The sequence below is a fragment of the Lepidochelys kempii genome, chromosome 8 (assembly GCF_965140285.1).
Source record: "Lepidochelys kempii isolate rLepKem1 chromosome 8, rLepKem1.hap1, whole genome shotgun sequence".
Classification (NCBI taxonomy): Eukaryota; Metazoa; Chordata; order Testudines; family Cheloniidae; genus Lepidochelys; species Lepidochelys kempii.
The window spans coordinates 106,497,841-106,522,861 of NC_136387.1; the positions used below are offsets into that span (position 1 = coordinate 106,497,841).

Below are 25,021 nucleotides of genomic sequence, written 5' to 3' on the forward strand. Positions count from 1 at the left end.
GGGGCGGAGCTGGGGGGCCGGCTCGGCGGTGCGGGGGGCGGAGCTGGGGGGCTGGCTCGGGGGGCGGAGCTGGGGGCCGGCTCGGGGGCGCGGGGGGCGGAGCTGGGGGGCCGGCTCGGGGGCGCGGGGGCGGAGCTGGGGGGGCCGGCTCGGCGGTGCGGGGGCGGAGCTGGGGGGGCCGGCTCGGGGGCGCGGGGGCGGAGCTGGGGGCCGGCTCGGGGGCGCGGGGGGCGGAGCTGGGGGGCCGGCTCGGGGGCGCGGGGGCGGAGCTGGGGGGCCGGCTTGGCGGTGCGGGGGGCGGAGCTGGGGGGCTGGCTCGGGGGGCGGAGCTGGGGGGCCGGCTCGGGGGCGCGGGGGCGGAGCTGGGGGGCCGGCTCGGCGGTGCGGGGGGCGGAGCTGGGGGGCCGGCTCGGGGGGCGGAGCTGGGGGGCCGGCTCGGGGGTGCGGGGGCGGAGCTGGGGGGCCGGCTCGGGGGTGCGGGGCGGAGCTGGGGGGCCGGCTCGGCGGTGCGGGGGGCGGAGCTGGGGGGCTGGCTCGGGGGGCGGAGCTGGGGGGCCGGCTCGGGGGGGCCGGCTCAGGGGGCGGAGCTGGGGGGCCGGCTCGGGGGGCGGAGCTGGGGGGCCGGCTCGGGGGCGCCGGGGGCGCGGCAGGGGGCTCGCCCGGCCGGCGGGACTCGCAGCGCGGACCGCGGGCGCTGCGCGGCGGACCGGCCCCCCGGAGCCATGCGGCCCCTGCTGCTGCTGCTGCTGGCGGCGGCGCTGCCGGGCGAGGCGGCGGCGGGCCCGGCGGGGCTCTGCGAGGCGGGCGGGCGGCGCTACTCGGCGGGCGGGCGGTTCGTGCCGCCGGGCGAGCCCTGCAGCCGCTGCGAGTGCACGGCCCGGGGCCCCGCCTGCGCCCGCGCCCCCTGCCCGGCCCTGCCGCCCGCCTGCATCCACGTGAGCCGCTACCCGGCCGCCTGCTGCCCCCGCTGCGAGCGCGTCGGCTGCGAGCACCGCGGCCGCGTCTACGGGCTGGGCCAGCGCTTCCAGGTGCGCCCCGGGCCGGGCACTCGGCGGGGCTGGGCGCCGGGGGGGCGTGGAGCGGGATGGGGTTGGTTGGGGGGGCGCACCGGGGGGTGGGCACTGAGCGGTGGGGGCTGGTCGGGGGGCGCACCGGGGGGTGGGCACTGAGCGGCGGGGCTGGGCACAGGGGGGTGGGCACTGAGCGGTGGGGGCTGGTCGGGGGGGCGCACCGGGGGGTGGGCACTGAGCGGCGGGGCTGGGCGCAGGGGGGTGGGCACTGAGCAGTGGGGGCCGGGATGGGGCTTGTCAGAGGTGGGCACTGAGCGAGGGGGCAGGCTGGGCACCAGGGAGTGGGCACTGGGCGGGGGGGGCCCGGGATGGGGTTGGTCAGGGAGTGGGCACTGAGCTGGGGGGCGGGCTGGTCGGGGGGAGTGAGCACTGAGCGGTGGGGGCTGGTCGGGGGGCGCACCGGGGGGTGGGCACTGAGCGGTGGGGGCTGGTCGGGGGGCGCACCGGGGGGTGGGCACTGAGCGGTGGGGGGGGTCTGGGCACTGGGGGGTGGGCGCTGAGCGGTGGGGGCTGGTCGGGGGGCGCACCGGGGGGTGGGCACTGAGCGGCGGGGCTGGGCACAGGGGGGTGGGCACTGAGCGGTGGGGGCTGGTCGGGGGGGCGCACCGGGGGGTGGGCACTGAGCGGCGGGGCTGGGCGCAGGGGGGTGGGCACTGAGCAGTGGGGGCCGGGATGGGGCTTGTCAGAGGTGGGCACTGAGCGAGGGGGCAGGCTGGGCACCAGGGAGTGGGCACTGGGCGGGGGGGGCCCGGGATGGGGTTGGTCAGGGAGTGGGCACTGAGCTGGGGGGCGGGGCTGGTCGGGGGGAGTGAGCACTGAGCGGTGGGGGCTGGTCGGGGGGCGCACCGGGGGGTGGGCACTGAGCGGTGGGGGCTGGTCGGGGGGCGCACCGGGGGGTGGGCACTGAGCGGTGGGGGGGGTCTGGGCACTGGGGGGTGGGCGCTGAGTGGTGGGGGCTGGTCGGGGGGCGCACCGGGGGGTGGACACTGAGCGGCGGGGCTGGGCACAGGGGGGTGGGCACTGAGCGGTGGGGGCTGGTCGGGGGGGCGCACCGGGGGGTGGGCACTGAGCGGCGGGGCTGGCGCAGGGGGGTGGGCACTGAGCAGTGGGGGCCGGGATGGGGCTTGTCAGAGGTGGGCACTGAGCGAGGGGGCAGGCTGGGCACCAGGGAGTGGGCACTGGGCGGGGGGGGGCCCGGGATGGGGTTGGTCAGGGGAGTGGGCACTGAGCTGGGGGGCGGGGCTGGTCGGGGGGAGTGAGCACTGAGCGGTGGGGGCCCAGATGGGGCTGGGTGCAGGGCTGGCCAGTGTTGGGTCGCAGTGGGTGGGTGCCGGGCACCAGGGTGGGGCTGGGCGTTCGGTTGGACATAGGCCCCTTGCCCGGAGGGGGCAGGGACGGGCACTGGGCTGGAGGATTTGCTGCAGTCACGGGCCAGGGTCTAGAGGCTCGTGCCGAGCACAACCAGGGGCTGGTTAAAAGGCCCCGAGGGCCAGTTCTGTCTCCAGGGGCAGCGCCAGAGGGAGGACTGGTGGGTCCAGCTGAGCACCAGGAGTCCTCTGGGCTCTGTTCCAGGCTCGCGGGTTGGGGGGTCTGGTGGGTGGTGCCGGGGAGGTGGGTCCAGCTGTCTGTGCCCGTGTCCCCATCCCGGAGCCGACGGGGATAAGCGCCAGGACTGGCGGCGCGGCACGGACGTGACTGTGCAGGGGATTCTAGCAGAGCGGAGTCAGTCCGATCCCCGTCCCTGGGGCACTGGTGGGGCCTGGCCAAGGGCCCAGCCCTGCTCTGGCCTGTCAGGAGCACGGGGAGGCACGACCCCGCTGGCCTGCTCCTGCCGGGTGGGATCCTAGAGCCAGGGAGGGGTTGGCGCCCGGGCATCCCTGGGCTCCTATGGCCAGTGCCCATCTCCTCGAGCTTCAGTGTGCCCCCGGGGCATGGCCCCTTCTGCTGCCACGTTTCCTCTGCCAGCCAAATGTGCGAAGGGGCATGTCCAAAACAGCCTGGCCTAGGAGTTGGCGCAGCTCAGTTCTGGGCACGCCGGGCTCTGACAACAGGTGCGCTGGAGCCGGCCAAGCCGGGGTGCTGCCAGCGGGGGCTTCCCAAAGCCCGGATGCCGGGGGCTCGTGGGCATGGAGAATGGGGTACAGAGACTTCCCCTGGAGGAGGCACCGGTTCCCAGTCAGCCCCAGGGCAGAGGAACTGGCTGGCTCATGGCGTGTTTCCCATCTTGGGCTCCCACCTCCCCTTGTGGGATCGCTTCATGGGGGGGGGGGGTGTCACGGAGTCCCCGGGCGATGCTCTGGAACTGCTCCCCATGAAGCCAGGCAGGACTCTGGGGAAGTCTCCTCTCGGGGAGCAGCCTGTCTGCAGGACACACAGCTCACCCGGCTTCCCCCTTCCTGGGTCTGACCTTGGAGCATTCAGCATCCTCTGCCCCTCCGTGCGCTTCCCACAGCGAGTCCGCCCAGGTGGGGTCCTGGGGAAGCCAGAGGGTCCTGCCCCACAACTCCGCAGTCAGATGTGACTCTCAGCCAGCCCGTAAAACAGAAGGTTTATTAGGTGACAGGAACATGGTCTAACACAGAGCTTGCAGGTGCAGAGAACAGGACCCCTCAGCTGGGTCCATTTTGGGGGGCAGTGAGCCAGACAACCACGTCTGCCCTTCACTCCATGTCTCCAGCCTGCCCCAAACTGAAACTCCCTCCAGCCCCTCCTCCTCTTGGCTTTGTCCCTTTCCTGGGCCAGGAGGTCACCCGATTCCTTTGTTCTCCGACCCTTTAGCTCTCACCTCCCAGGGGGGAAGGGCCCAGGCCATCAGTTGCCAGGAAACAGGGTTTCAGCCATTCTCTGTGTCCAGACCCCTGCCCTCTAGGGCTCTGCAATGATCATACACCCTTACCCCACCCCCTAGATACTTAAGAACTGCCTAGGGGAAACTGAGGCACACCCACACTATTCAGAGGAACCATTAAGAACAGTCCCACTTTGTCACAGGGTGCCCCCCCCAGGGTGCAGAGCCTGGCACTGGGCCTGGCGGCTAGGACAGGTGCCCGACGACTGCTGCTCGAGCAATGGCATGGGCGGGATCAGGGGTCCCAGAGTGCATGTGGGTTTGTGCCCACTCGGCTGGGCCACCCAGCTGGGAACAGAGCTGGTGGATTTCAGAGTGGGGCCAAGAGGGGCACTGAGGGTGTTGGGAGCCGAGCCCGTGGGGGGCAGCCCTGTACCCCCAGCGAGGGAGTGGGGAGGATGCTCCCCTGGGGCCAGCTCACCTCTGACCCACGGCCCGTTGTCCCCCAGCCCTCGGAGTGTGAGCAATGCACCTGTGACCCGGACGGCATCGCTCGCTGCCTGGTGGCCGACTGCGCCCCCCCGCCCTGCGTCAACGCTGTCTACGAGAAGGGCCGGTGCTGCCCCACATGCCAGGACGGTGAGCATGGGGAAGGGCTTGGGGGAAGGCTGAAAGCACAGGGGGTGTGGTGGCCCTGGGGCGGGGCCATTTTCAGAACCCCCAGAGGCAGTGAGAGGGGCAGCTGTTGTGGGGATCTGGGCTGGGGGGGGGGGGAGAGGTGCTCAGCTGTGGGGCAGAGAATGAGAGGGGAGGCCAGGTAATGGGGAGGGGAAGGCAAAGCCTGAAGTTTGGGGAATGGCCCTGGGTGGGGTGGGGCTGGACAGGGCCCTGCTCTGGGCCCATGGGGGCACCAGGCTCTGCCCGGCTGGGGGGCCGGGCTGGAGTCTCCCGTGGCAGGCGGCCTGGCAGGACCAGGAGCCACCCGGCCGCGCCCACTGCTGACCGGAGCCCCCCACCCCCCAGGTCCCAACTGCTACGCGGACAGGAGCCGGACGCGCGTCATCCCCGCCGGAGAGGCCGTCTGGGTGGAGCCCTGCACCCAGTGCCGCTGCCACGACGGCCAGGACGCGGGCTACTGGGAGGGCAACCGGGTGGCCCAGTGCGAGCGGCTTCGCAACTGCCCCCCGCTGGACCGGCACAACTCCTGAGCACGCCCCCCGCTGGGCCGCAGAGCCCCCCACTCCCGCTGGGCCGCAGAGCCCCCTCCCCCCACAACACCCCTCCCCTTCCTCCCGCTGGGCCCCAGAGCCCCCTCCCCCCCGCAACACCCCTCCCCCCCACTCCCGCTGGGCCCCAGAGCCCCCTCCCCCCCGCAACACCCCTCCCCCCCACTCCCGCTGGGCCGCAGAGCCCCCTCCCCCGCAACACCCCTCCCCCCACTCCCGCTGGGCCCCAGAGCCCCCTCCCCCCGCAACACCCCTCCCCTTCCTCCCGCTGGGCCGCAGAGCCCCCTCCCCCCCGCAACACCCCTCCCCCCCACTCCCGCTGGGCCCCAGAGCCCCCTCCCCCGCAACACCCCTCCCCCCACTCCCGCTGGGCCCCAGAGCCCCCTCCCCCGCAACACCCCTCCCCTTCCTCCCGCTGGGCCCCAGAGCCCCCTCCCCCCACAACACCCCTCCCCTTCCTCCCGCTGGGCCCCAGAGGCCCCCCCCCCCGCAACACCCCTCCCCTCCCCTTCCGCTGGGCCCCAGAGCCCCCTCCCCTTCCTCCCACTGGGCCGCAGAGCCCCCTTCCCCCCCGTAACACCCCCTCCCCCATGTCCCACTGGGCTGCAGAGCCCCCACCCTCCACATCCTGCTGGGCTGCAGAGCCCCTCTTCAACCTGGCCCAATCACAGCCACCCCTCCCCCCCCTTCCCCTTGGGTCGCGGAGCACCCTCAGCTGCACCACTGACCCCTTCCCAGCTATGCCACTAGGCTCCTCTGGACCATGGGCCCCACCCCAACCCTTTCCCAGCCCATGGCTCTTCCCTAACACCCGCTTCCCCCCGCTAGGCTGCACCACGGGCCCCCTCCCCAGCCCAGCTCCATCACCTGCCCCCCAGCCCTGGCCAGGCTCCCTCTGGAGTCCCCCCCCGCCACTCCCCAGCCTTGTGGCTGGGAGCCGAGGGGCAGCGAACCCACCCATCCCTGCCATGGACCCCGCAGGGTGGGCTCCCAGCCTCTCCCTGAGCCGTGCCCCTGTGGGGCCTGGGATGCCCACACCAGCAGGGTGCTTAGGGGGCACCCCAGAGTCCCCCACGCCCCTCTGCCGTGCAGCTCCCCCCCTCAGCCTTGCTGGGAAGACACTGAAACCCAGGCCCCACCTGGGGTCCGAGCGGCTCCAGCATGGACAGCCCTGAGCCCCTGGCAACAAAGCTACTTTCTGGTTCGACTCCCTCTGGCTTCTTCTTGCCAGGACCTGCCCCCACCCCGGGCCTGAGGAGTTGGGGGGGCTTGGCTGGCTCACAGACCTGGGGGAGAAGATGGCCCTGCCCCACCGTCAGATTTGAAAGTTGCTAGGGTCCCCCAGCCCAGAGTGCAGCTGGGGGGGGGGGGGGCTGCAGGGTTGGCCCCACCACCCTGGCTTTAACCAACACAAAGGGGGCCCAGGTTGGGGGGGGGGGGGAGAACAGACCATAATTACTCTGCCCGGGGCCTAGCCTCTGTCCCCTTTCCCTGACTCCACATTACAGTCTCTGAATTTTTGAAACTTTATTAAATACAAAAGTCTGGTCGCTGGGACCAAAGGCTGCATTCGGGATACGCTCAAAACCGGTCAAACATTCAAACGGACAGAAGGCAGCGGTGCCCCTGGCCTGGGCGTGCTGCCCGCTGCCTTTCCTGCCCCCCAGCGTGCGGAGGGATCACCACCGCTGGGGGCAGGGGCAGTCGCCCCACCCAGGCATGGGTTGCTTCTCTCTCATCCCTCCAGGATAGGGCTGGGACCAGGCCATGACTCTGGGGCTCAGAATGTGGGGGGGAGCAGTGGTATGTGGCAGGGCTTGGGGGGCAGCAATACAGGGGGGGTGGCAGGATGCTGTGCCCCCCACTTCCTGGCAGTCAAGGTGGTGCTGGTTCCTTGCCCCTGGCAGTGTTCTCGCACGCATTGGGCTTGGGGCCCAGGCAGGACAGGCAGCGAGGGATGGGGCCATGTCTCGGGGGGGTGGACAGGTTAAACTAGACATAGAGCTCCATGCCGGTGCAATGGCCCTGGGCTGGAGAGAGAGAGCGGGACCCCCAGGGCTCTGCCCCACCACGGCCAGCAGTGCCCATCCCCACCAAGGAGCCCTCCCCTTCCTAGGGCACCAGGCGAACTAGTTCTGGAGATTGTGTCCGCCCCGTGCTGAGGGCCCGGCCCTAGAGAAGAGCTGGGCTGCAATGTTCTGTGTTGGAAAAGGGCCCTTGGGTGGGTGCAGCACCAGGCACAGCTAGAGTCGGCGGGCGGGGGAGGCGCAGGGCTGCCTGGCAGGAAGCACCCGGGGACAGCGGGCGAGGGGCTGGGTCCAGGCTTGCATTGCGCCCCCGCCCACAGCTGGGGATATCCAGAGCCACCAACCTTCCTTCCAGAAGCAGCCCTTTGGGTGTGACCCACCTCCCCAGGCTGCGAGACGCCTTCCCCCGCTAAGTGGAGCATCCGCACAGTGGGGTTGTAGGGAGTGAGAGGGGCAGCCAAGGGCTCCCCTGCTTTGTGACACCCTCAGCGTAGCCCAGCGGCAGGGCCAGGATGGGAATAGTCCCTTTGAAGCCTCTCAGGGATACAGTACACCCACACACACAGCCACAGCGTGCGGGAGGAGCCAGCCCATGAGCCCCTGGTATGGGGGAAACTGAGGCACAAAACTTGCCCAAGGCCTGCCCCTGGGGCAGAGCTGAGATTAGGACCCAGGTGTCCTGGCCTGGGCTCTAAGCACTAGCTGACACAGCTGAAGAAGACAGCGAGAGGGGCTGCGTCTGTGCTCAGAGCCCTGTGCCCCGCTGGGAGCAAGGCATCCACAGGGCAGGACAGGAGGGGGAGCAGGTGGCAGGGAGCCTGACGGGGCCAGGCGGAGGGCACTGGCCCCTCTCCCAGTCACACTGCCCCCCAGGAGCCCTGCGAGCACCCACAGAAACGAGCCCTGGCCCAGCTAGAGCTGAACACGCAAGGCACAGAGCCCCTTCTGCCGCCGGCCCAGACTGAGCCGGTTGGGGCAGCGATGGACCCTGCGGGTGACACGCCCAGCCAGGACCACAACGCAGAGCACGCCCTGTCCCGAGGAAGCTGCAGACGGAGTTCAGTGCTTGGATCTCCTCGTCAAGGGCTGGGGTTTGTTAGCCAGAGCCTGAAGCTCTCACAAGCCCCTGGCTGGGGCCGTTTTGGATAGTGGGGGGCTGCTGCATTGTCCCCGGCCCGCGGGGCAGGGCTAACCACCGCGCTGTGAGGGGGGATTCTGGCACGCAGCCACATCCAGAAGGCAGACAGAGTGGGCCGAACACGTCCTGGTTCGATCCGCACCCCTGGGCCAGGGCAAGGCGGCTCCGCATCCAGCCAGCCCAGGGCACAGAGCCTCCCCTGCCAGGGCACGGCCAGCTCCCGTGGGCTGGGGGAAGGTGCTAGCCCCGGGCTGGGCGTGGGGGCGGCTTGCCGATGTCCACCGTGATGTTCGTGTACATGGGCCGGCGCGTCACCTCCACCAGCCGGTACTGCAGGGAACTGATGCCGTCCCGCTTCATCGTCACCTTGGTGTTCTGGATCTTGGTGAACCTGCCAGAGGCGCGGAGAGGTGTGAGCGGCACGCTGAGCTCTCCCCTGGCCAGCAGTAGCGCCAGAGGGCACAGGCCTGGGTGGCCACTGGGGCTGTGGTCCCTGCCTGGCAATGCCAGCCCAGGGTGAGGAGCCCAGTGCTGCACAGCAGGGCTTCCCTCTCACCCAGCCAGAGAGCACCAGGGGTGCAAAGGAGCAGGTTCACCCGGGGGTGGGGGAAACTGAGGCACAGAGAAAGGGGCGGGGGTGCCTCTCCAAGGCCACACAGTGAGTCAGTGGCAGAGAAGGGAAGAGAACCCAGGCATCCTGGCTCCCAGCACCACACCCCAGCGTTTACTCCGCGGTTGTCCCCACCCTCTGCTGCCTGCTGAGGTGCCCATCTGGAGGCAGAGCCGGCTCCCCCGGGTCCCTCTCCAGCAGCCTCAGCTGGGGGCGGGGTGGGGTCTGGGCCTGAATGACCCCACGGCCTGGAGAGGGCTCTTGGATGGTGTGGGGGGAGCTTTCCTAGGCAGGCTTCCCGCAGGCAGTGCCAAGCCACAGAGCCAAGGCAACACCCGGGGCGTTGGAGGCGGTGACCAGCTGGGGGGCGCAGGGCAGGCCGGGCCCGGGGTCTCACCTCTGTGGGTTGGGCTCGTTGTGTTTGTCACGCTCATGTTTGATCATGCGGTACCTCCCGATGCGGGCGTCGGGGCGTGACACCTTCATGCCGTTCAGAGAGATCCTGGGGACAGAGTGAGCCGAGCTGGCAAGAGGGGCACACAGTTTGGGCCAGCTGGGATCTGGCCCCAGCCCCGGTGGGCCCGGCCCTCTGCCGTCGCTACAAGCAGCAAAGGGATTGGATCCCTATGCCCCCCGAGTCTGTAGCGACTGGCCTGAGCCCCTCCGCACCTCCACCAGGTCTGTGCCCCTCCCCACTGCCCGCTCCCACGGGGCCCAGCTGGCACCAGGGCTCCTGCCGCTCCGAGCGTGACTGGGGAGCGGAGCAAGGGCAGGGCCAAGGCAGCGCAAGGCCAGATGCTGCTGGCTGCTCAGGGAGACTGCCATGCCCACAGGCCCCACCTGCACCACCACTGGGACGCCAGCAGGGGGCAGTCACAACCAGGGCCCTGGAGCAGGACCGCACTGCTGAGCGGGGCGAGGGCAAATCCAGGGGCTTTGAAATACGTTTCTTTGTGATCATCCTGACTGACGTGAACTATGAAATCAAGTCAAGCTGTGCGCCGCAGCCAACGCTCCCCCCCCCCCCCCCGCCGCAGCCAACGCTCCCCGCGACCCGTTAACGTTGAAATAAATACTAAAAAGTGGCTGCACACGGAGCCCTCCGCGCACTGGGGAGTTCAAGGCCCGGCTCCTTACGTAATTTACACAAACGGGGAAACCTCTCAGCTTCTGAGGTCAGCTCCAGCTTCGGAACTGCACCAGGAACTGCCTGAACTAGCCAGACCCAGGGCTTCCCCCTCCACGACGGAGACAACGCTGCCAGTCCCGCTTGGCCGGGTCAGCGCCATCCCTGCCAAAAACCCATTGCCACTAGGCCTTTAGGTGCCAGGTTGTCTGGCAGGTGCATCGGACCCCTCCCTCCCTTTGGACTAGTTCATTCCAGATCGAGGAACCCACCAGGAGGTGAGGAATCAGGTCAGCTGGTTTCCCCTTGCAAACCAGGTGGGAGAGGAGGAGAACTCCCAACTCCCACACAAAGGCTGCGGCCAGATGGTCAAAGGTGGGCAGGCATCTAAAGAGGAAGCCAGGGGGCATTTCAAGAGCTCCTGAGCTGGATTTCGTGGGAGTTGGGCACCTCACCTAACCCTGCTTCCAAAGTCCCACTAGCCACCTAGCTGCATCCTTAGGCTCCTAAATCCCTTTGGGGCCTGGGCCCTGGGAAGCATAAACAATCTCAACTCAGTAACTACAGCCCACCCGCCATTGCTTTAACACAGCTCCGTCAATACCAAACACAGTCTGAGGGCTTCTTTCTTCTGGGATCTCCAGCCACCAGGGTGGGTTTCAAGGTTTGGGTTTTGTGCATTTTAACTGACCTCCAATTTCCATCCAAATCCAGTTTGAGCCCAGCCAGGAGTAAAACGTCACCACTGAGCAAACCAGAGCCGTGTCCCTCCCCATGTTCTAACCCAGGGCACGGGGACCAAGGGACACGCACATGCATGCTAAGCGAGGGAATTGCTAACATCAGCCCCAGGCCAGCTGCAGACAGCAGCCCCGGGCTGAGCGGGAGGCTCTCTGGGGTTACAAAGCCACGTAGTCGGTGCTGGTCCCCCACCAATGGACAAAGAACTCAAATGGACCAATGCAACCACGACTGAACCCGAGGATTTCAATTAACCCACCCTGCTGCTGAGTGGCCTCCAGGCACGAGTCTAAGCCACCTGGAGCCAGCCACTGCAGGGAGCTGCTGCCTAGGGAATGAGACTCACCCAGCCCCCACCACTTCGCAAGCACTCCCTGATCCCTCAGTGGCAGCTTCTCCGTCTCCCCAGGCCAGGTGCTGCCCTGCTCCATGCCCAGCCTGGTGCAACACACTGACACAGCCCCTCTCCCCACGTGCCCCCATCCCAGCTGTGTCTTGGGCCCACTACCACGCGTTGGCTTGGCCCTGTGGCAGCACTAAGCCACATCTCCACCTCGACAGCATCTACGTGGCCACCGAGGCGACAAGTCCCGCAAGAGCCGGGAAAGCACCAGGGCAGCAAGAGCAGCTCGGGGACAGATCCTGCACCGGGCCCACCACAGATGCCAACAGGGCATGCCCAGCTGGGCCTGACCAGCCCCTCCCAACGTAAGGCAGGGCACAGCAACGTGACGCAGCCATGCTGCACCACGGAGGACATGTGAAATGCCAGGCAGCTCAGTGGGGCTCGCCGGGCCGGGCACACTGGGCTGGCTGCACGGCTGGCTCCTCTCCCCGGCAGTGGGACGGACGAGACTGCAGAGATGGCGTCTCCCCTCCGCGCCCCGGAGCTGAGCGCTCCACCCCGCTGCCTGGCACAGGTGCAGCACACAGGCCCTGCCAGGGGAGGCAGCAAGCGGCAAGCCGAATGGCGGGCAGGACCCAGGAGCCCTCGCCCTGCCCAGCCCGCTCCATGGGGCCCCAATCCAAAGCAGCTGCATTCCTGGCCAGACCTATACACGCCCCCAACCAGCCGTGTCCATCCCGAGTCCGGCCGCAGGGGGGCAGAGCGCCGCATGCCGGGGCCTGTGACATCCGTGGGTGGGACTGCCTGGGAGCCTGACCCACGGGAGGTGCTTTGAGGGGCAGGTGTCTGTTTCAGGGCCTCACGGTCGGGCTCCTGGCCCTCCAGCCGCAGTGGAGGGCTGGGCTCTGGGCTGGCACAACGGCACTGAGGGGAGCTCACCAAGGGACCTGGCATGCAGCACCGGGGGGTCACCCACCGGTTAAAGATGTCGTCATCCTCGCCTCCCCAGCCCCAGTACTCATTGGGGAAGCCGTTGATCTTCAGGAACTGGGACCTGCTCAGGCCTGAGACGCCCCCGAAGTAGCCAGCGTACGGCAGCCTGCAGGGACAAGCAGCAGCCGCGTCAGTGCGGGCAGGCCAAGGGAGAGCCGGGGGCAGTGCTCTCTGCCCCCCGGGCGCTGTCTGGGCTCTGCTCTGGCTCAGGAAGGGGGCCAGGCTCCCAGAGACCGAGAGCCTGCAAGGAAAGCTGCTGCCAGCCCACCAGCCCCCGTCTCCCTCTCCCCCCATGGCCCGCTTCTCTGCCAAGTGGCACCCCTTGCCCCTCTGCGATGCCCAGCACGGCACCTCCGCCACCCACTCCCACCCCTCTGCCCCCATGCTCCCCGCAGTCCCAGGCTATGCGCCACCCCTCCCACTTAACCTCCCTCCCAGAGAGCCACCTCCTTGCCTGCCGAGCGGGGACCCTGCACACGGGGCCAGGGCTGGCTCGCGCCACGGCAGGTGCCTGGGGTCCAACCCCTGCCGGCTCCATCCGCGGCCCCCCCGGCACTCACCTGAAGCTGAACTTGTCCATGGCGATGGCGAAGTGCGCGGCTGCTCATAGCAGCGGTACAAGTTGCGGTCGTCCATGGGGACCAGGTCCACGTCGCTGAAGACGAAGCAGTCGTAGTCGTCCTCGTCCTTCAGGCTCCAGGAAGCCCACGTTGAGCAGCTTGGCCCGGTTGAAGGTGTCCTCGCCGTACTGCGCAGGGGTGAGGGGACAAGCGTTAGGGGGGGCTACCAGGCCAGCGCCAGCCGCCTGCCCCCCCGGCACTCCTGCCCTACGCACTCAGACGCGTCGCCCAGCTGTACGAACAGCCCCACCCCCCAGCACCCCACTGTGCTGCCCCATTCCTGCACGCCCCGCCGGCCCCAGCAGCCCAGCACTGGGCTGTCCCGCCAGGGAGAGGGGCTCGAAGGGCCCTTCCTGGAGGCAGGCGCTGAGTGAGTAGTGATAGGAAAGGGCCCTCTGCCGCCCGCCCAGCCCACGGGCCCTGCCCAGTCTCTTCTGGGCAGCAGCCTCGTGTCCCCGGCTCGCCCTGCTTGGCTGGAGCCACCGTAACCACGGGCACGGTCGTGCACAGGCCAGACTGCAGGGCCCCTCCTCGGGGGGTGAGTTCTGCCGGGGCTCAGCCTCCCGCTGGGAATGGGAGAACCCTGAGCCGGGCCCTGAGGTCTGGGGGAGGGGCTGTTGCCCTGCCCCCAGGCCCCCACCTGGTTGATGATGTAGATGCCGTAGGCAACCTTCTGCCGGCGCAGGATGGGGGTGCAGGTAATGCAGCCAGTAGGGCAGATGATGCTCCCGGTGGCGGAAGGGGATGAGGATGGCGACCTTCTGGCGGGGCTGGCAGTCTGGGGGCACGTACTTGCCACCCTCCCTCACGTCTGGGTTCTCCCGCTGCACCCGCTCCATGCTCACGGGCGAGCTGAACTCGATGAGGAGCCGGCCAACTGCAGGGAATTGGGGGAGCCGGTTACCGGGCCCCGCGCGCAGCCCCTGGACCAGCAGGCAGGGCGCACTGGCAAGAGGGGGTGCCGTGACAGCTCTGCCAGCGCCCTCAGTCCCGACCCACAGCCCCCGGCAACCCCGCCCTGGGCTCCCCACCCGGGACTGGCAGTGCCCGAGGAATCGGGTGCAATCCCTTCCGACGGGGCAACGGTGAACCCACTGGCATCAGGAATGCAAACCCCCAGCCCAAAGCCCAGGTGAATCAGGTGTGCCCAGGGACCCCCCCGGGCCAGGCTCCCTCTCCCTACCCTGGGGTGCAGGGCTGCTCCCAAGTCAGTGCAGCAATGCCCCACCCCCCACAAACCCATTGGCAGCCCCGCTAACGGGCGGTCAGTGCCAAGGTGCTGGGAGAAGGGACCTGGCGTCAACCCTTTGCAGACCTGCCCCGACCCTGCCGTGCAGCGGGGCTGGACGGAGGTAGCGGTGCGGGCTGAGGAGACAGTCACCTACCAGGACTCCGACCTCCGCGGTGCTCCCCATGTCCATGGCTATTTCACAGGGCGAGCCCCGAGGGGAGACGTGGGGCCAGCCGGGGCCCAGCCGGAAAAGGCCCAGCCTGACCACGCGCCAGCAGGGTTAGCCTCCAGCATGCGCCAGTGAGCCTGGCTGGTGCTCCCAGGGACTGCGCCCTGGCAGCTCAGCGAGCATTGGCAATGAGCCCCACAACACACCTCAGGCTTGCACCTGGTGGTGCCCTCACCCGATGGGGCCTGTGGCAGGATGGGCACACCGGGCAGGGAGCTCAGTGCTGGGCACCGCAGGGGGGAGCCATGGTACAGGCAGGGCTCTGTACCCTAGCTGGCTTCAGGCCTGCTCCGCTTGGCCCTGGCAGGCGACCTCCTGCCCAGCCCAGGGGCTGGTCTCATGGTGCCGACCCCGGAGCGGGGCATGGGGGAATCTGACGTGCCCATAGGGCCGCGGCTGTGAGCCCCTGCTGGCTGGGGGCACGGCCAGGGACTGGGAATGGCTAGGAAGCCAGATCCCAGGCGGCCCGCAGGCCACTCCCAATGCTATGCAGGGCAGTCACCCTGTCACCGAGTCCCCGGGCAATGCTCTGGAACTGCTCCCCATGAAGCCAGGCAGGACTCTGGGAAAGTCTCCTTTCTGTGAGCAGACTGTCTTTGGGACACACAGCTTCCACCTTCCTGGGTCTGACCTCGGAGCATTCAGCCTCCTCTGCCCCTCCGTGCGCTTCCCCCAGCGAGTCCGCTCAGGCGGGCTCCTGGGGAAGCCAGAGGGTCCTGCCCCCCAACTCCGCAGTCGGACGTGACTCTCAGCCAGCCAGTAAAACAGAAGGTTTATTAGGTGATAGGAACATGGTCTAACACAGAGCTTGCAGGTGGAGAGAACAGGACCCCTCAGCTGGGTCCATTTTGGGGGGCAGTGAGCCAGACAACCCTGTCTGCACTTCACTCCATGTCTCAGCCAGCCCAAACTGAAACTCCCTCCAGCCCCTCCTCCTCTGGGCTTTGTCCCTTTCCGGGGCCAGGAGGTCATCTGGTTCCTTTGTTCTCCAACCCTTTAGCTCTCACCTTGCAGGGGGGAAGGTGCCAGGAAACGGTGTCAGCCATTGTCTGTGTCCAGACCCCTGCACACACCTGCCCTCTTGGGCTCTGCAATGATCATACACCCTTATCCCACCACCTAGAGACTTAAGAACTGCCTAGGGGAAACTGAGGCACCCCCACACTATTCAGAGGAAACATTAAGAACAGTCCTGCTTCGTCACACTCCCACCCTCACGGCCACAGGGCAGCGAAAGGAGGCAGCCGGCAGCTCTGGAAGAGTCAGTCTCAACCCCACAGGGCCAGGCCAGCATCGGCCACACATGGGCATGCCCAGCTGGCCCAGCCCAGCCCCGTCCCAGCCAGCCCAACCCTGCCATGCCCCACCCCAGCCAGCCCAGCCCCGCCCAGCTCCCCACCCTCCCCAACCAAACCCAGCCCAGCCCTGCCCCGCCCAGCCATGCTCCTTCCAGCTCCCCACCCTGCCCCACCCCAGCCAGCCCAGCCTCGCCCAACCCAGCCCTGCTGCAACCCGCCCTCCCCCGGCCCAGCCAGCCCACCCCCACCCCAGCCTCGCCCCTTCCAGCTCCCGCCTTCGCCCTGCCCCGGCCAGCCAGCCCCCTGCCCCAGCCAGCTCCCCGCTCCGCCCTGCCCCAGCCAGCCAGCCCCCCACCCTCTCCGCCCCAGCCAGCTGCCCACTCTCCCCCAGCCCAGTCCAGCCCTGCTCCAGCCCAGCCCAGCCCCTCACCCCGGCCCAGCCAGCTCCCTTGCCCCAGCGGCTCACCTAAGCCAGGCGGCACCTCCTGGCAGGGCAGTAAGGGCTTCTCGGTGCCAGAGTGGTTGGCGCTGGGGGCTGGGTCAGCGCCGGCCGGCCCACAGCTGGGGGCGGTGCTGTTGGGCCGGGAGGAGCTGGAGGAGGGCTGGGCCCGGGAGACGTTCCTGCCACTGAAGTGGCTGAAGAAGTCCAGGTGCTGGGCGTAGACGTCGAAGTAGAGAATCACGATGATGACGAAGTGCAGCAGGCATAGCAGCAACACTGCCTTGCAGATCCTCTCCAGGGTCACCCCCAGGAGCAGCCTGGTCATCTTCTGGGCACTGGCGGGCATGCATGTGCGCCGACCTCCGGGGCGGCTCCCACCAAGGCACCGGTCCTGCCCAGGGGACACCAACAGTCAGGACAAGGCCCCTGCACCCCAGGGAGCCCCTGCACTCCACCCAGACCAGGGAGAGGTCGGGCCCCCACGTGTCCTGTAACCCGGTGCCCCATCCGGACGCATCCAGCCAGCGTACGAGCGTGCCCCAGCTCAGCCACTCCGACTCCAGCTGCTTGTTACTCCCCAGCCCCATGCTGGTTTCCCCCAGCAAAGCGACCCCAATGCCCTGCAGGCCCGCCCAAGCCGTCTGCCTCGACGTGCCCAGCCCTCTCCTGGGGCACAGAAAACTCTTAGATTTGTTGCTCCCGCGCAAAGACAAAAGCCCGGCTCCCCAAGTTCCCGATCCCGCCCGTTCCCAGCCAGCCCCGCGCCGGGAACCCGTTTATGAACACTGAGGATTTTAGGGGAATTGAAGTACCAGGGATAAAGACAAACCAGCTACAAGCAAATCGGAGTCGCACGCTTCCGAGGGGCTCGGACTGAACTTTGCAAGCTACAGCCTGGGGTCTTACTGGTCCTCCCCCTTCCAGCCGTGGCCGGCTATCTGCCAGGGCCTGCCAGAGCAGCAGGAGGGGCCGGGCAAGCAGCTGGGGCGCACCTCTACTCAGGCCCCAGAGACTCCAAGGCCCCTGGCAGAACAGCCCTTCCTCCTCAGCTCGCACGCACTCCGGCCCCTCGCGTCCGTCCAGCCGTTGCACTCCAGCTCGTCTCAGCTTCCCAAACACACTGTTCTGTCCCACGTGCAGGGTGAGCTCCCGCTGGTCGCCCCTTCCTCGGCATGCGGCTGGAAAGGGGGCACCCACTGGCTTTGGGTGCACTCTGGCATAACTTTGCTGTAGACAGGGAGCCAGCCACCGTCCCCCTTCCGTCTGGGAGAAAACCTGCTCCTCTGGGCTCTGATGGGGGGCATCACTCACCGCCAGCTGGCACCTCCTCCTGGCCACGCTGGGGCCTGGCTCGTGAGGTCGATGCCCCTTCACTGTCCCTCTACCCTTGTCTGCAGCCCCTCTCGCCCCAGGAGCCGCCACGGCCTCAGGACACAGCCTCCAGCTAGGTCACACTCGGGGTTTCCCCTTCTGGGGGCAGGAAAATCTCTTCTCACGAACAGGCTCAAGCAGTCTTCCTGTTCACTGCCCCGCCGGTGCCACGTCCCCAGGGGCTGGGCCCGCCCTTTACTCTCGGTTCCAGCTCAGGGACCCTCCCGTCTGCAGCCCAGGCCTGTTCCACCCCAGAGCTTGCTGCATTTCCCTGAGCCCTTTCCTACCCTGGCACTCGCCCTCCCAGCCTACATGTCTCTGCCACCTCCAAGCCCCCCCTCCACCCAGGGAGCCACTGCAGCCTTTCCCCACGGCCTGCTCCATAGGCAGCGTCTTCTTCCAGGTAAGGCTTCCCTGTCGTCATTCCCCACAGCCCCACTGACCGGCTGGGCCCTTCAGGGCAGGCTTGGGAGGACCCCCCACCGCAGGGTCACAGACTTGAAAGCACAAGATCAGGAAGGAGCCGTATTCTCTCAGCTAGTGTATGAGACCTCCCCGCGCCCACCCCCGGCCTGGCTGGCTGGCCGAGCTCGGCAGAGCCCACGCTCGCCCTGATGGCACCTCTCCGCATGCCTGTCCCGTCACACCTGGAGCCCTGGCATCCCCCGGGCACAGACACGGCTTCCAGCACTGCTGCAGTGGTCTCCAGATCACAGCCCTGGCTGAGGGCAGCCACTAGTGCCCCCAGCCCACCCTGCCCGGCCCCAAGAGAGGTAACAGGCTGGCACCCAAAAGAACGTCTCTCCCAGAGAGACCAATACGAACGGTGGGGGGAGGGGAGGAACAGAGCCCACAGCACCGGGGGGTGGGGGTGGGGAAGGAAGGGGGGGGACACAGAGCCTGTGGCATGGGAGGGGGGAGAGGAAGTGGGGGACACAGAGCCCATGGCACGCAGTGGGGAGGAAGGAAGGGGGGACACAGAGCCCAGGGCATGGGGGGGGCAGGAGGAAGGAAGATGAGGCACAGAGCCCGCAGCACGTGAGGGAGGAGGAAGGAAGGGGGGACACAGAGCCCGTGGCACGCGGGGGGGAGGGAGGGAAGGAAGGGGGGGACACAGAGCCCGTGGCATGTGGGGGGGGGGGAGGAAGGAAGGAAGGAAGGAAGGGGGGGACACAGAGCCCACGGCACGTGGGGGGGAGGAAGGAAGGAAGGGGGGGACACAGAGCCCGCGGCACGTGGGGGGGGGGAGGAAGGAAGGAAGGAAGGAAGGAAGTGGGGGACACAGAGCCCGCGGCACGTGGGGGGGAGGAAGGAAGGAAGGGGGGGACACAGAGCCCGCGGCACGTGGGGGGGGAGGAAGGAAGGAAGGGGGGGACACAGAGCCCGCGGCACGTGGGGGGGGGAGGAAGGAAGGAAGGGGGGGACACAGAGCCCGCGGCACGTGGGGGGGGAGGAAGGAAGGAAGGGGGGGGACACAGAGCCCACAGCACGTGGGGGGGAGGAAGGAAGGGGGGGACACAGAGCCCACGGCACGCGGGGGGGGAGGAAGGAAGGGGGGGACACAGAGCCCGTGGCACGCGGGGGGGGAGGAAGGAAGGGGGGGACACAGAGCCCGTGGCACGCGGGGGGGGGAGGAAGGAAGGAAGGGGGGACACAGAGCCCGTGGCACGTGGGGGGGGAGGGAGGAAGGAAGCGGGGGACACAGAGCCCGTGGCACGCGGGGGGGGGAGGGAGGAAGGAAGGGGGGGGACACAGAGCCCGTGGCACGCGGGGGGGGGAGGAAGGAAGGAAGGGGGGACACAGAGCCCGTGGCACGCGGGGGGGGGAGGGAGGAAGGAAGGAAGGAAGGAAGGAAGGGGGGACACAGAGCCCGTGGCACGTGGGGGGGAGGGAGGAAGGAAGGGGGGACACAGAGCCCGTGGCACGCGAGGGGGAGGGAGGAAGGAAGGGGGGACACAGAGCCCGTGGCACGTGGGGGGGAGGGAGGAAGGAAGGGGGGGACACAGAGCCCGTGGCACATGGGGGGGGAGAAAGGAAGGGGGGACACAGAGCCCGTGGCACATGGGGGGGGAGGAAGGAAGGGGGGACGCAGAGCCCATGGCACGCGGGGGGGAGGGAGGAAGGAAGGGGGGGGACACAGAGCCCGTGGCACGCGGGGGGGGAGGAAGGAAGGGGGGGACAGAGCCCGTGGCACGCGGGGGGGGGGAGGAAGGAAGGGGGGGACAGAGCCCGTGGCATGTGTGGGGGGAGGAAGGAAGGGGGGACAGAGCCCGTGGCACGTGGGGGGGAGGGAGGAAGGAAGGGGGGGACACAGAGCCCGTGGCACGCGGGGGGGGAAGGAGGAAGGAAGGAAGGGGGGACACAGAGCCCGTGGCATGTGGGGGGGGAAGGAGGAAGGAAGGGGGGGGACACAGAGCCCGTGGCACGCGGGGGGGGGAGGGAGGAAGGAAGGGGGGGGACAGAGCCCGTGGCACGTGGGGGGGGGAGGAAGGAAGGGGGGACAGAGCCCGTGGCACGTGGGGGGGAGGGAGGAAGGAAGGGGGGGACAGAGCCCGTGGCACGTGGGGGGGAGGGAGGAAGGAAGGAAGGGGGGACAGAGCCCGTGGCACGTGGGGGGGAGGGAGGAAGGAAGGAAGGGGGGACAGAGCCCGTGGCACGTGGGGGGGAGGGAGGAAGGAAGGGGGGGGACACAGAGCCCGCGGCACGTGGGGGGGGAGGAAGGAAGGAAGGGGGGGACACAGAGCCCGCGGCACGTGGGGGGGGAGGAAGGAAGGAAGGGGGGGACACAGAGCCCGCGGCACGTGGGGGGGGAGGAAGGAAGGAAGGAAGGGGGGGGACACAGAGCCCACAGCACGTGGGGGGGAGGAAGGAAGGGGGGGACACAGAGCCCACGGCACGCGGGGGGGGAGGAAGGAAGGGGGGGGACACAGAGCCCGTGGCACGCGGGGGGGGAGGAAGGAAGGGGGGGACACAGAGCCCGTGGCACGCGGGGGGGGGAGGAAGGAAGGAAGGGGGGACACAGAGCCCGTGGCACGTGGGGGGGGAGGGAGGAAGGAAGCGGGGGACACAGAGCCCGTGGCACGCGGGGGGGGAGGGAGGAAGGAAGGGGGGGACACAGAGCCCGTGGCACGCGGGGGGGGGAGGAAGGAAGGAAGGGGGGACACAGAGCCCGTGGCACGCGGGGGGGGGAGGGAGGAAGGAAGGAAGGAAGGAAGGAAGGGGGGACACAGAGCCCGTGGCACGTGGGGGGGAGGGAGGAAGGAAGGGGGGACACAGAGCCCGTGGCACGCGAGGGGGAGGGAGGAAGGAAGGGGGGACACAGAGCCCGTGGCACGTGGGGGGGAGGGAGGAAGGAAGGGGGGGACACAGAGCCCGTGGCACATGGGGGGGGAGAAAGGAAGGGGGGACACAGAGCCCGTGGCACATGGGGGGGAGGAAGGAAGGGGGGACGCAGAGCCCATGGCACGCGGGGGGGAGGGAGGAAGGAAGGGGGGGGACACAGAGCCCGTGGCACGCGGGGGGGGAGGAAGGAAGGGGGGGACAGAGCCCGTGGCACGCGGGGGGGGGGAGGAAGGAAGGGGGGGACAGAGCCCGTGGCATGTGTGGGGGGAGGAAGGAAGGGGGGACAGAGCCCGTGGCACGTGGGGGGGAGGGAGGAAGGAAGGGGGGGACACAGAGCCCGTGGCACGCGGGGGGGGAAGGAGGAAGGAAGGAAGGGGGGACACAGAGCCCGTGGCATGTGGGGGGGGAAGGAGGAAGGAAGGGGGGGGACACAGAGCCCGTGGCACGCGGGGGGGGGAGGGAGGAAGGAAGGGGGGGACAGAGCCCGTGGCACGTGGGGGGGGAGGAAGGAAGGGGGGACAGAGCCCGTGGCACGTGGGGGGGAGGGAGGAAGGAAGGGGGGGACAGAGCCCGTGGCACGTGGGGGGGAGGGAGGAAGGAAGGAAGGGGGGACAGAGCCCGTGGCACGTGGGGGGGAGGGAGGAAGGAAGGAAGGGGGGACAGAGCCCGTGGCACGTGGGGGGGAGGGAGGAAGGAAGGGGGGGACAGAGCCCATGGCACGTGGGGGGGAGGGAGGAAGGAAGGGGGGGACAGAGCCCGTGGCACGTGGGGGGGAGGGAGGAAGGAAGGGGGGGACAGAGCCCGTGGCACGTGGGGGGGAGGGAGGAAGGAAGGGGGGGGACACAGAGCCCCCGCTAGTCTATTCAGAGTCAGCTGGGCAGGGGAGTCACCAGCTTGCTTGCGTCTCCCCAACTCCTGCCCGTCCCCTTGGCAGACCCCACGGTGTTCAACTCAACAGGGCAGCCCTGCGACCCCCAGCTGGCCGCACGGGCAGGTCACAGAACCCGGGGGCAGCTTGCCACACAGCGCCCAGGCCCCGACTCCCTTTCACGTGCCTTTGGGGCTGCGCTGCTCCAGGAGCGTTTCCTGTGGAGCAATGTCTCTGCAGTTGGTCTGGAACTACATCTTCCTTCTCATACGCCTTCCCGGCCACCCTGTCCCCGGGGCCCACAGGAGCCTCGGCCTGCCTGGAAAGGGACCTCATCAGGCCACGCTGGAAATCAGCCAGGCTAGCAGGAAGTGCCCCTAAGACACAGAGCCTGTACTGAGCGAGAGAGAAACACCCCTTCTTTACCGGCAGGCTGAGGCGTCCGCTGGGTACACCTAGGAACAAAGAACACCGGCCGTACCTACAGGAGAGGGGACTCGATCCCGGGGAGCCGGGACTCTGAAAATGATTTGGGGGTGGGGAGCGAGATCAGCTGAACCTGAGCACCCAGTGCGAGGCTGTGAGAATTGGACCTGGGGTGCATAAACAGAGGAATCTCGAGTAGGAGCAGAGAGGTTCTTGTACCGTGTTGGGCCCTGGTGCCATCGCGGCGGGAATCCCGTGTCCAGGGCTGGTGGCCACAGTTCAGGGAGGATGTTGATAAATTGGGGAGGGGTCAGAGAAGAGCCACGAGAATGAGGAAAGGGGTGGAAAACCTGCCAAGGACACCATTTTTCAGAGTGAGGGTAATTAACCCTTCAAGGGTGGGGGTGGATTCTCCATCACTGGCAAGTATTAGAAAAACATCCAGACTCAGGTTAACAGCTCTGCTCCCGGAGTTATGGGCCGGTGAGACACAGGAGGTCAGACCAGCTGATTGCAATGGTCCCTTCTGGCTTTGAGATCTATGAGTCTAAACACAAGTGAACTTTGCTAAGGAGCAGAGCAGCTCTGCCTCCCACCCCACAGCATCCACAAGCCAGTTTCCTTCCTATTTTACCTTTCTTTAATTTAAATTAATTTTTTTTTAAAGGCAGCAATTCAGTGGCTGGGATGCTAGGAACCCCGGGGTGTGGAAATGCAGGGTCAAGGGTGGCCCATCTGAGAAATTTTCTATTTCTTTCCCATTGCCATGGAGCGTGGAGGAGCCCGGGCCCTGCAACCCCCTCTTCCTGCGATTCCCCATGACTCTCAGCCAGCCAGCAAAACAGAAGGTTTAATGGACGACAGGAACACAGTCGAAAACAGAGTGTGTTTGGTACAACCAGGACCCCCCATTCAGGTCCTTCTTGGGGGCAGGGAGCTTAGACCCCACCCTTGGGATTCCCTCCATTTCCCCAATCCACTCCCAACTCAAAACCCCCTCCAGCCGACTCCCCCAGCCTCCCCCCGACTCCTCCTCCAGCCTTGGTCCAGCTTCCCGGGCAGAAGGCGTCACCTGGCCCCAGCCCCGCTCCTGGTTCAGGTATCGTCCCTCCAGTGAAGCCACCCCCTGCCATCCCATCCCCAATGCCGACAGTCCCAGGTCAATCCGCCCCACTCCCTGCTCCGTCACACCCCCCTTCTAAAGTGTGTAGCTCAATGGAGCCGCTAAGGCCTGGCCCAGGCAGGGTGTGCCAGCAAGCGGGGAAGGAGGCTGAGGGTGATTTGAATAGGCCATTAATGGAGTTTGCGGCAGCTGAGCAGAGCCAGGCCAGTTACTTGTTGTGAATAACTGGGTCAGTTCAGGCTTTTTGCAAACTGCCCGTGAGAACAGCGATTGTCAGTCAGGTCTCTGGGCCTCAGAAACAGCTCATTTGGGGCTGCCGGCCATTCTGACCAGCCAGGACGAGTCGCCCAAGGCAGAAGTTCCCTCTTCCGCGGCCCGACTGGATGAGGGAAACTTTTGGCCCAGCAAATACCTCTGTTGGAGCCCAAATACCCCCAGTCCGTGTGAAGGCCGGGATCAGCAGCCACTCCCAGAGAGAAACGCTGCTGGCAAAAACACTAGCAGAGTGCAAAGAAACAGGGTCCCGGCTGGTCAGGATTCAAGCCAAGCCTCCCCGCAGCATGGGTGGGTGGCCGTCCTGCCCGCTCCGGAGTCGCCAGGTGCGGGCAGATGGCAGGTGCATACGCCCACGTGTACCCATTGCCCAGAACCTGATTTGAGCGACACTCCTGCACTGGCGGGTGCCCCGTCCAAAGGCCACTCAAAGCTGGACGCGCTTCCCCCCGGGGAGCCCCATCCAGACCTGGCAGCCCGACCCGCTTCCGCAGGCGGTCTGGCGGGCGCCCGGAGCAGGGCCCCAGAGCAACGAGGGCTGCTGGGGAAAGGCGAGTCTCCCGCAGCCCCCAGAGCGGCCAGCGCTGCTGGGTCCCAGGACCCGGCCGGGGTCAGCGCTTTGCTTGGACCGGCGCCTGTCGGGGGCTTGTCTCTCGCACCCGCGGTCACCTCCCCGGGTCTCTGCCCAGGGCGCTCTGCTGAGCCCACCCAGCTGCCAGAGACAAGGAGCAAGAGGCGCCAGGGCACAGCCCCGCTGGGAACCCGGCAAACCCGCCTCCCTTCCCCGCTGGCGTCGCGCCCCAGCCCCCCGACGCCACTCGCCAGGCTCCCGGCCCCGCTCCCGGCCCGCGGGCCCCGCTCCCGGGGGGGCGGCCCGGCCCCGCTCCCGGCCCGCGGGCCCCGCTCCCGGGGGGGCGGCCCGGCCCCGCTCCCGGCCCGCGGGCCCCGCTCCCGGGGGGGCGGCCCGGCCCCGCTCCCGGCCCGCGGGCCCCGCTCCCGGGGGGGCGGCCCGGGGCGCCGCGCCGGAGCCATTTTGGGTGGGGTGGGCGAGACGGCGGGGGATAAAGGCGAGGAGGAGCTAAGCGGGGGGGGGGCGCTCCGGGGGCGGTGCTAGCCCGGGGGGGCCTGAGCACGGACCCCCCCGCCCCGGGTTACGAACAGGGGCCCTGGGGCCGCTCGCTCTGCCCCCGCCTGCGGCCCCGGGAGCTGCGGCCCCCCCGGGCAGACACGGGCCGCCCCACGGGGGGGGGGGAGGCGGCGGGAGCTGGGGGCCCTGCCCCCGGGGGCTGCTGACTATGGGAGGACGGGGGGGGGTGGACAGGTGGGGGGGTCTCGGGCCCGGGGGGGGCCCGGGGGGAGCGGGCCGCACTCACCGGTCCGGGTGTCGGGGGCCGGGCGGCTGCGGGACGCGGCGGCTCCCCCGGCCCGGCCGGGCTCAGTGCGGGCGGCTCCGGCTCCCCCGCCAGCCCCGCAGCCCGGCCCCGTCTGCAGCGGCAGCGCCCGCTCCGGGCCGCGGGGCGCCCATCGCGGGCTGCGGGGCCTCCCGGCCCGCTCCGCTGCGCTCCGCTCCGCAGCGACCAGGCCCGGCCGCTCCCGCACCGCAGCGCCACCGCCCTGGGCCCCGCCCCCGACCCGCTAGGCCCCGCCCCCAGGACCGGCCCCGCCCCCGATCCGCCTTCGCTGCCCTAGGCCCCGCCCCCAGGACAGGCCCCACCCCCGCTTTCCCTAGTCCC

At 68.7% G+C, this 25,021-nt stretch overlaps 2 protein-coding genes across 2 annotated transcripts; one reads left to right on the forward strand and one right to left on the reverse strand.

The window, feature by feature from the left end:
* The first annotated feature begins 722 nt into the window (after window positions 1-722).
* LOC140916379 (von Willebrand factor C domain-containing protein 2-like) lies at window positions 723-6,634 on the forward strand. The gene is made up of 3 exons (XM_078854140.1): window positions 723-1,028; window positions 4,368-4,497; window positions 4,882-6,634. Exons 1-3 carry the CDS (start codon window positions 723-725, stop codon window positions 5,064-5,066), a joined length of 621 nt encoding a protein of 206 aa, XP_078710266.1. The 3' UTR covers window positions 5,067-6,634.
* Window positions 6,597-24,913, reverse strand: B4GALT2 (beta-1,4-galactosyltransferase 2). Its single transcript, XM_073357963.2, is given in 10 exon segments — window positions 6,597-8,640; window positions 9,257-9,361; window positions 12,049-12,171; window positions 12,626-12,662; window positions 12,665-12,759; window positions 12,761-12,813; window positions 13,326-13,376; window positions 13,378-13,562; window positions 15,910-16,276; window positions 24,662-24,913. Coding segments are annotated over 9 exon segments (1,122 nt in total). The 5' UTR covers window positions 16,232-16,276; window positions 24,662-24,913; the 3' UTR covers window positions 6,597-8,489.
* Between the last annotated feature and the right edge of the window lie 108 nt (window positions 24,914-25,021).

Coding starts and splice junctions, on each gene's coding strand:
- LOC140916379 (XM_078854140.1), top strand. CDS start 723: ATGCGGCCCCTGCTGCTGCTGCTGCTGGCGGCGGCGCTGCCGGGCGAG. Junction 1,029..4,367: donor GGCTGGGCCAGCGCTTCCAG/GTGCGCCCCGGG, acceptor GTTGTCCCCCAG/CCCTCGGAGTGTGAGCAATG. Junction 4,498..4,881: donor CTGCCCCACATGCCAGGACG/GTGAGCATGGGG, acceptor CCCACCCCCCAG/GTCCCAACTGCTACGCGGAC.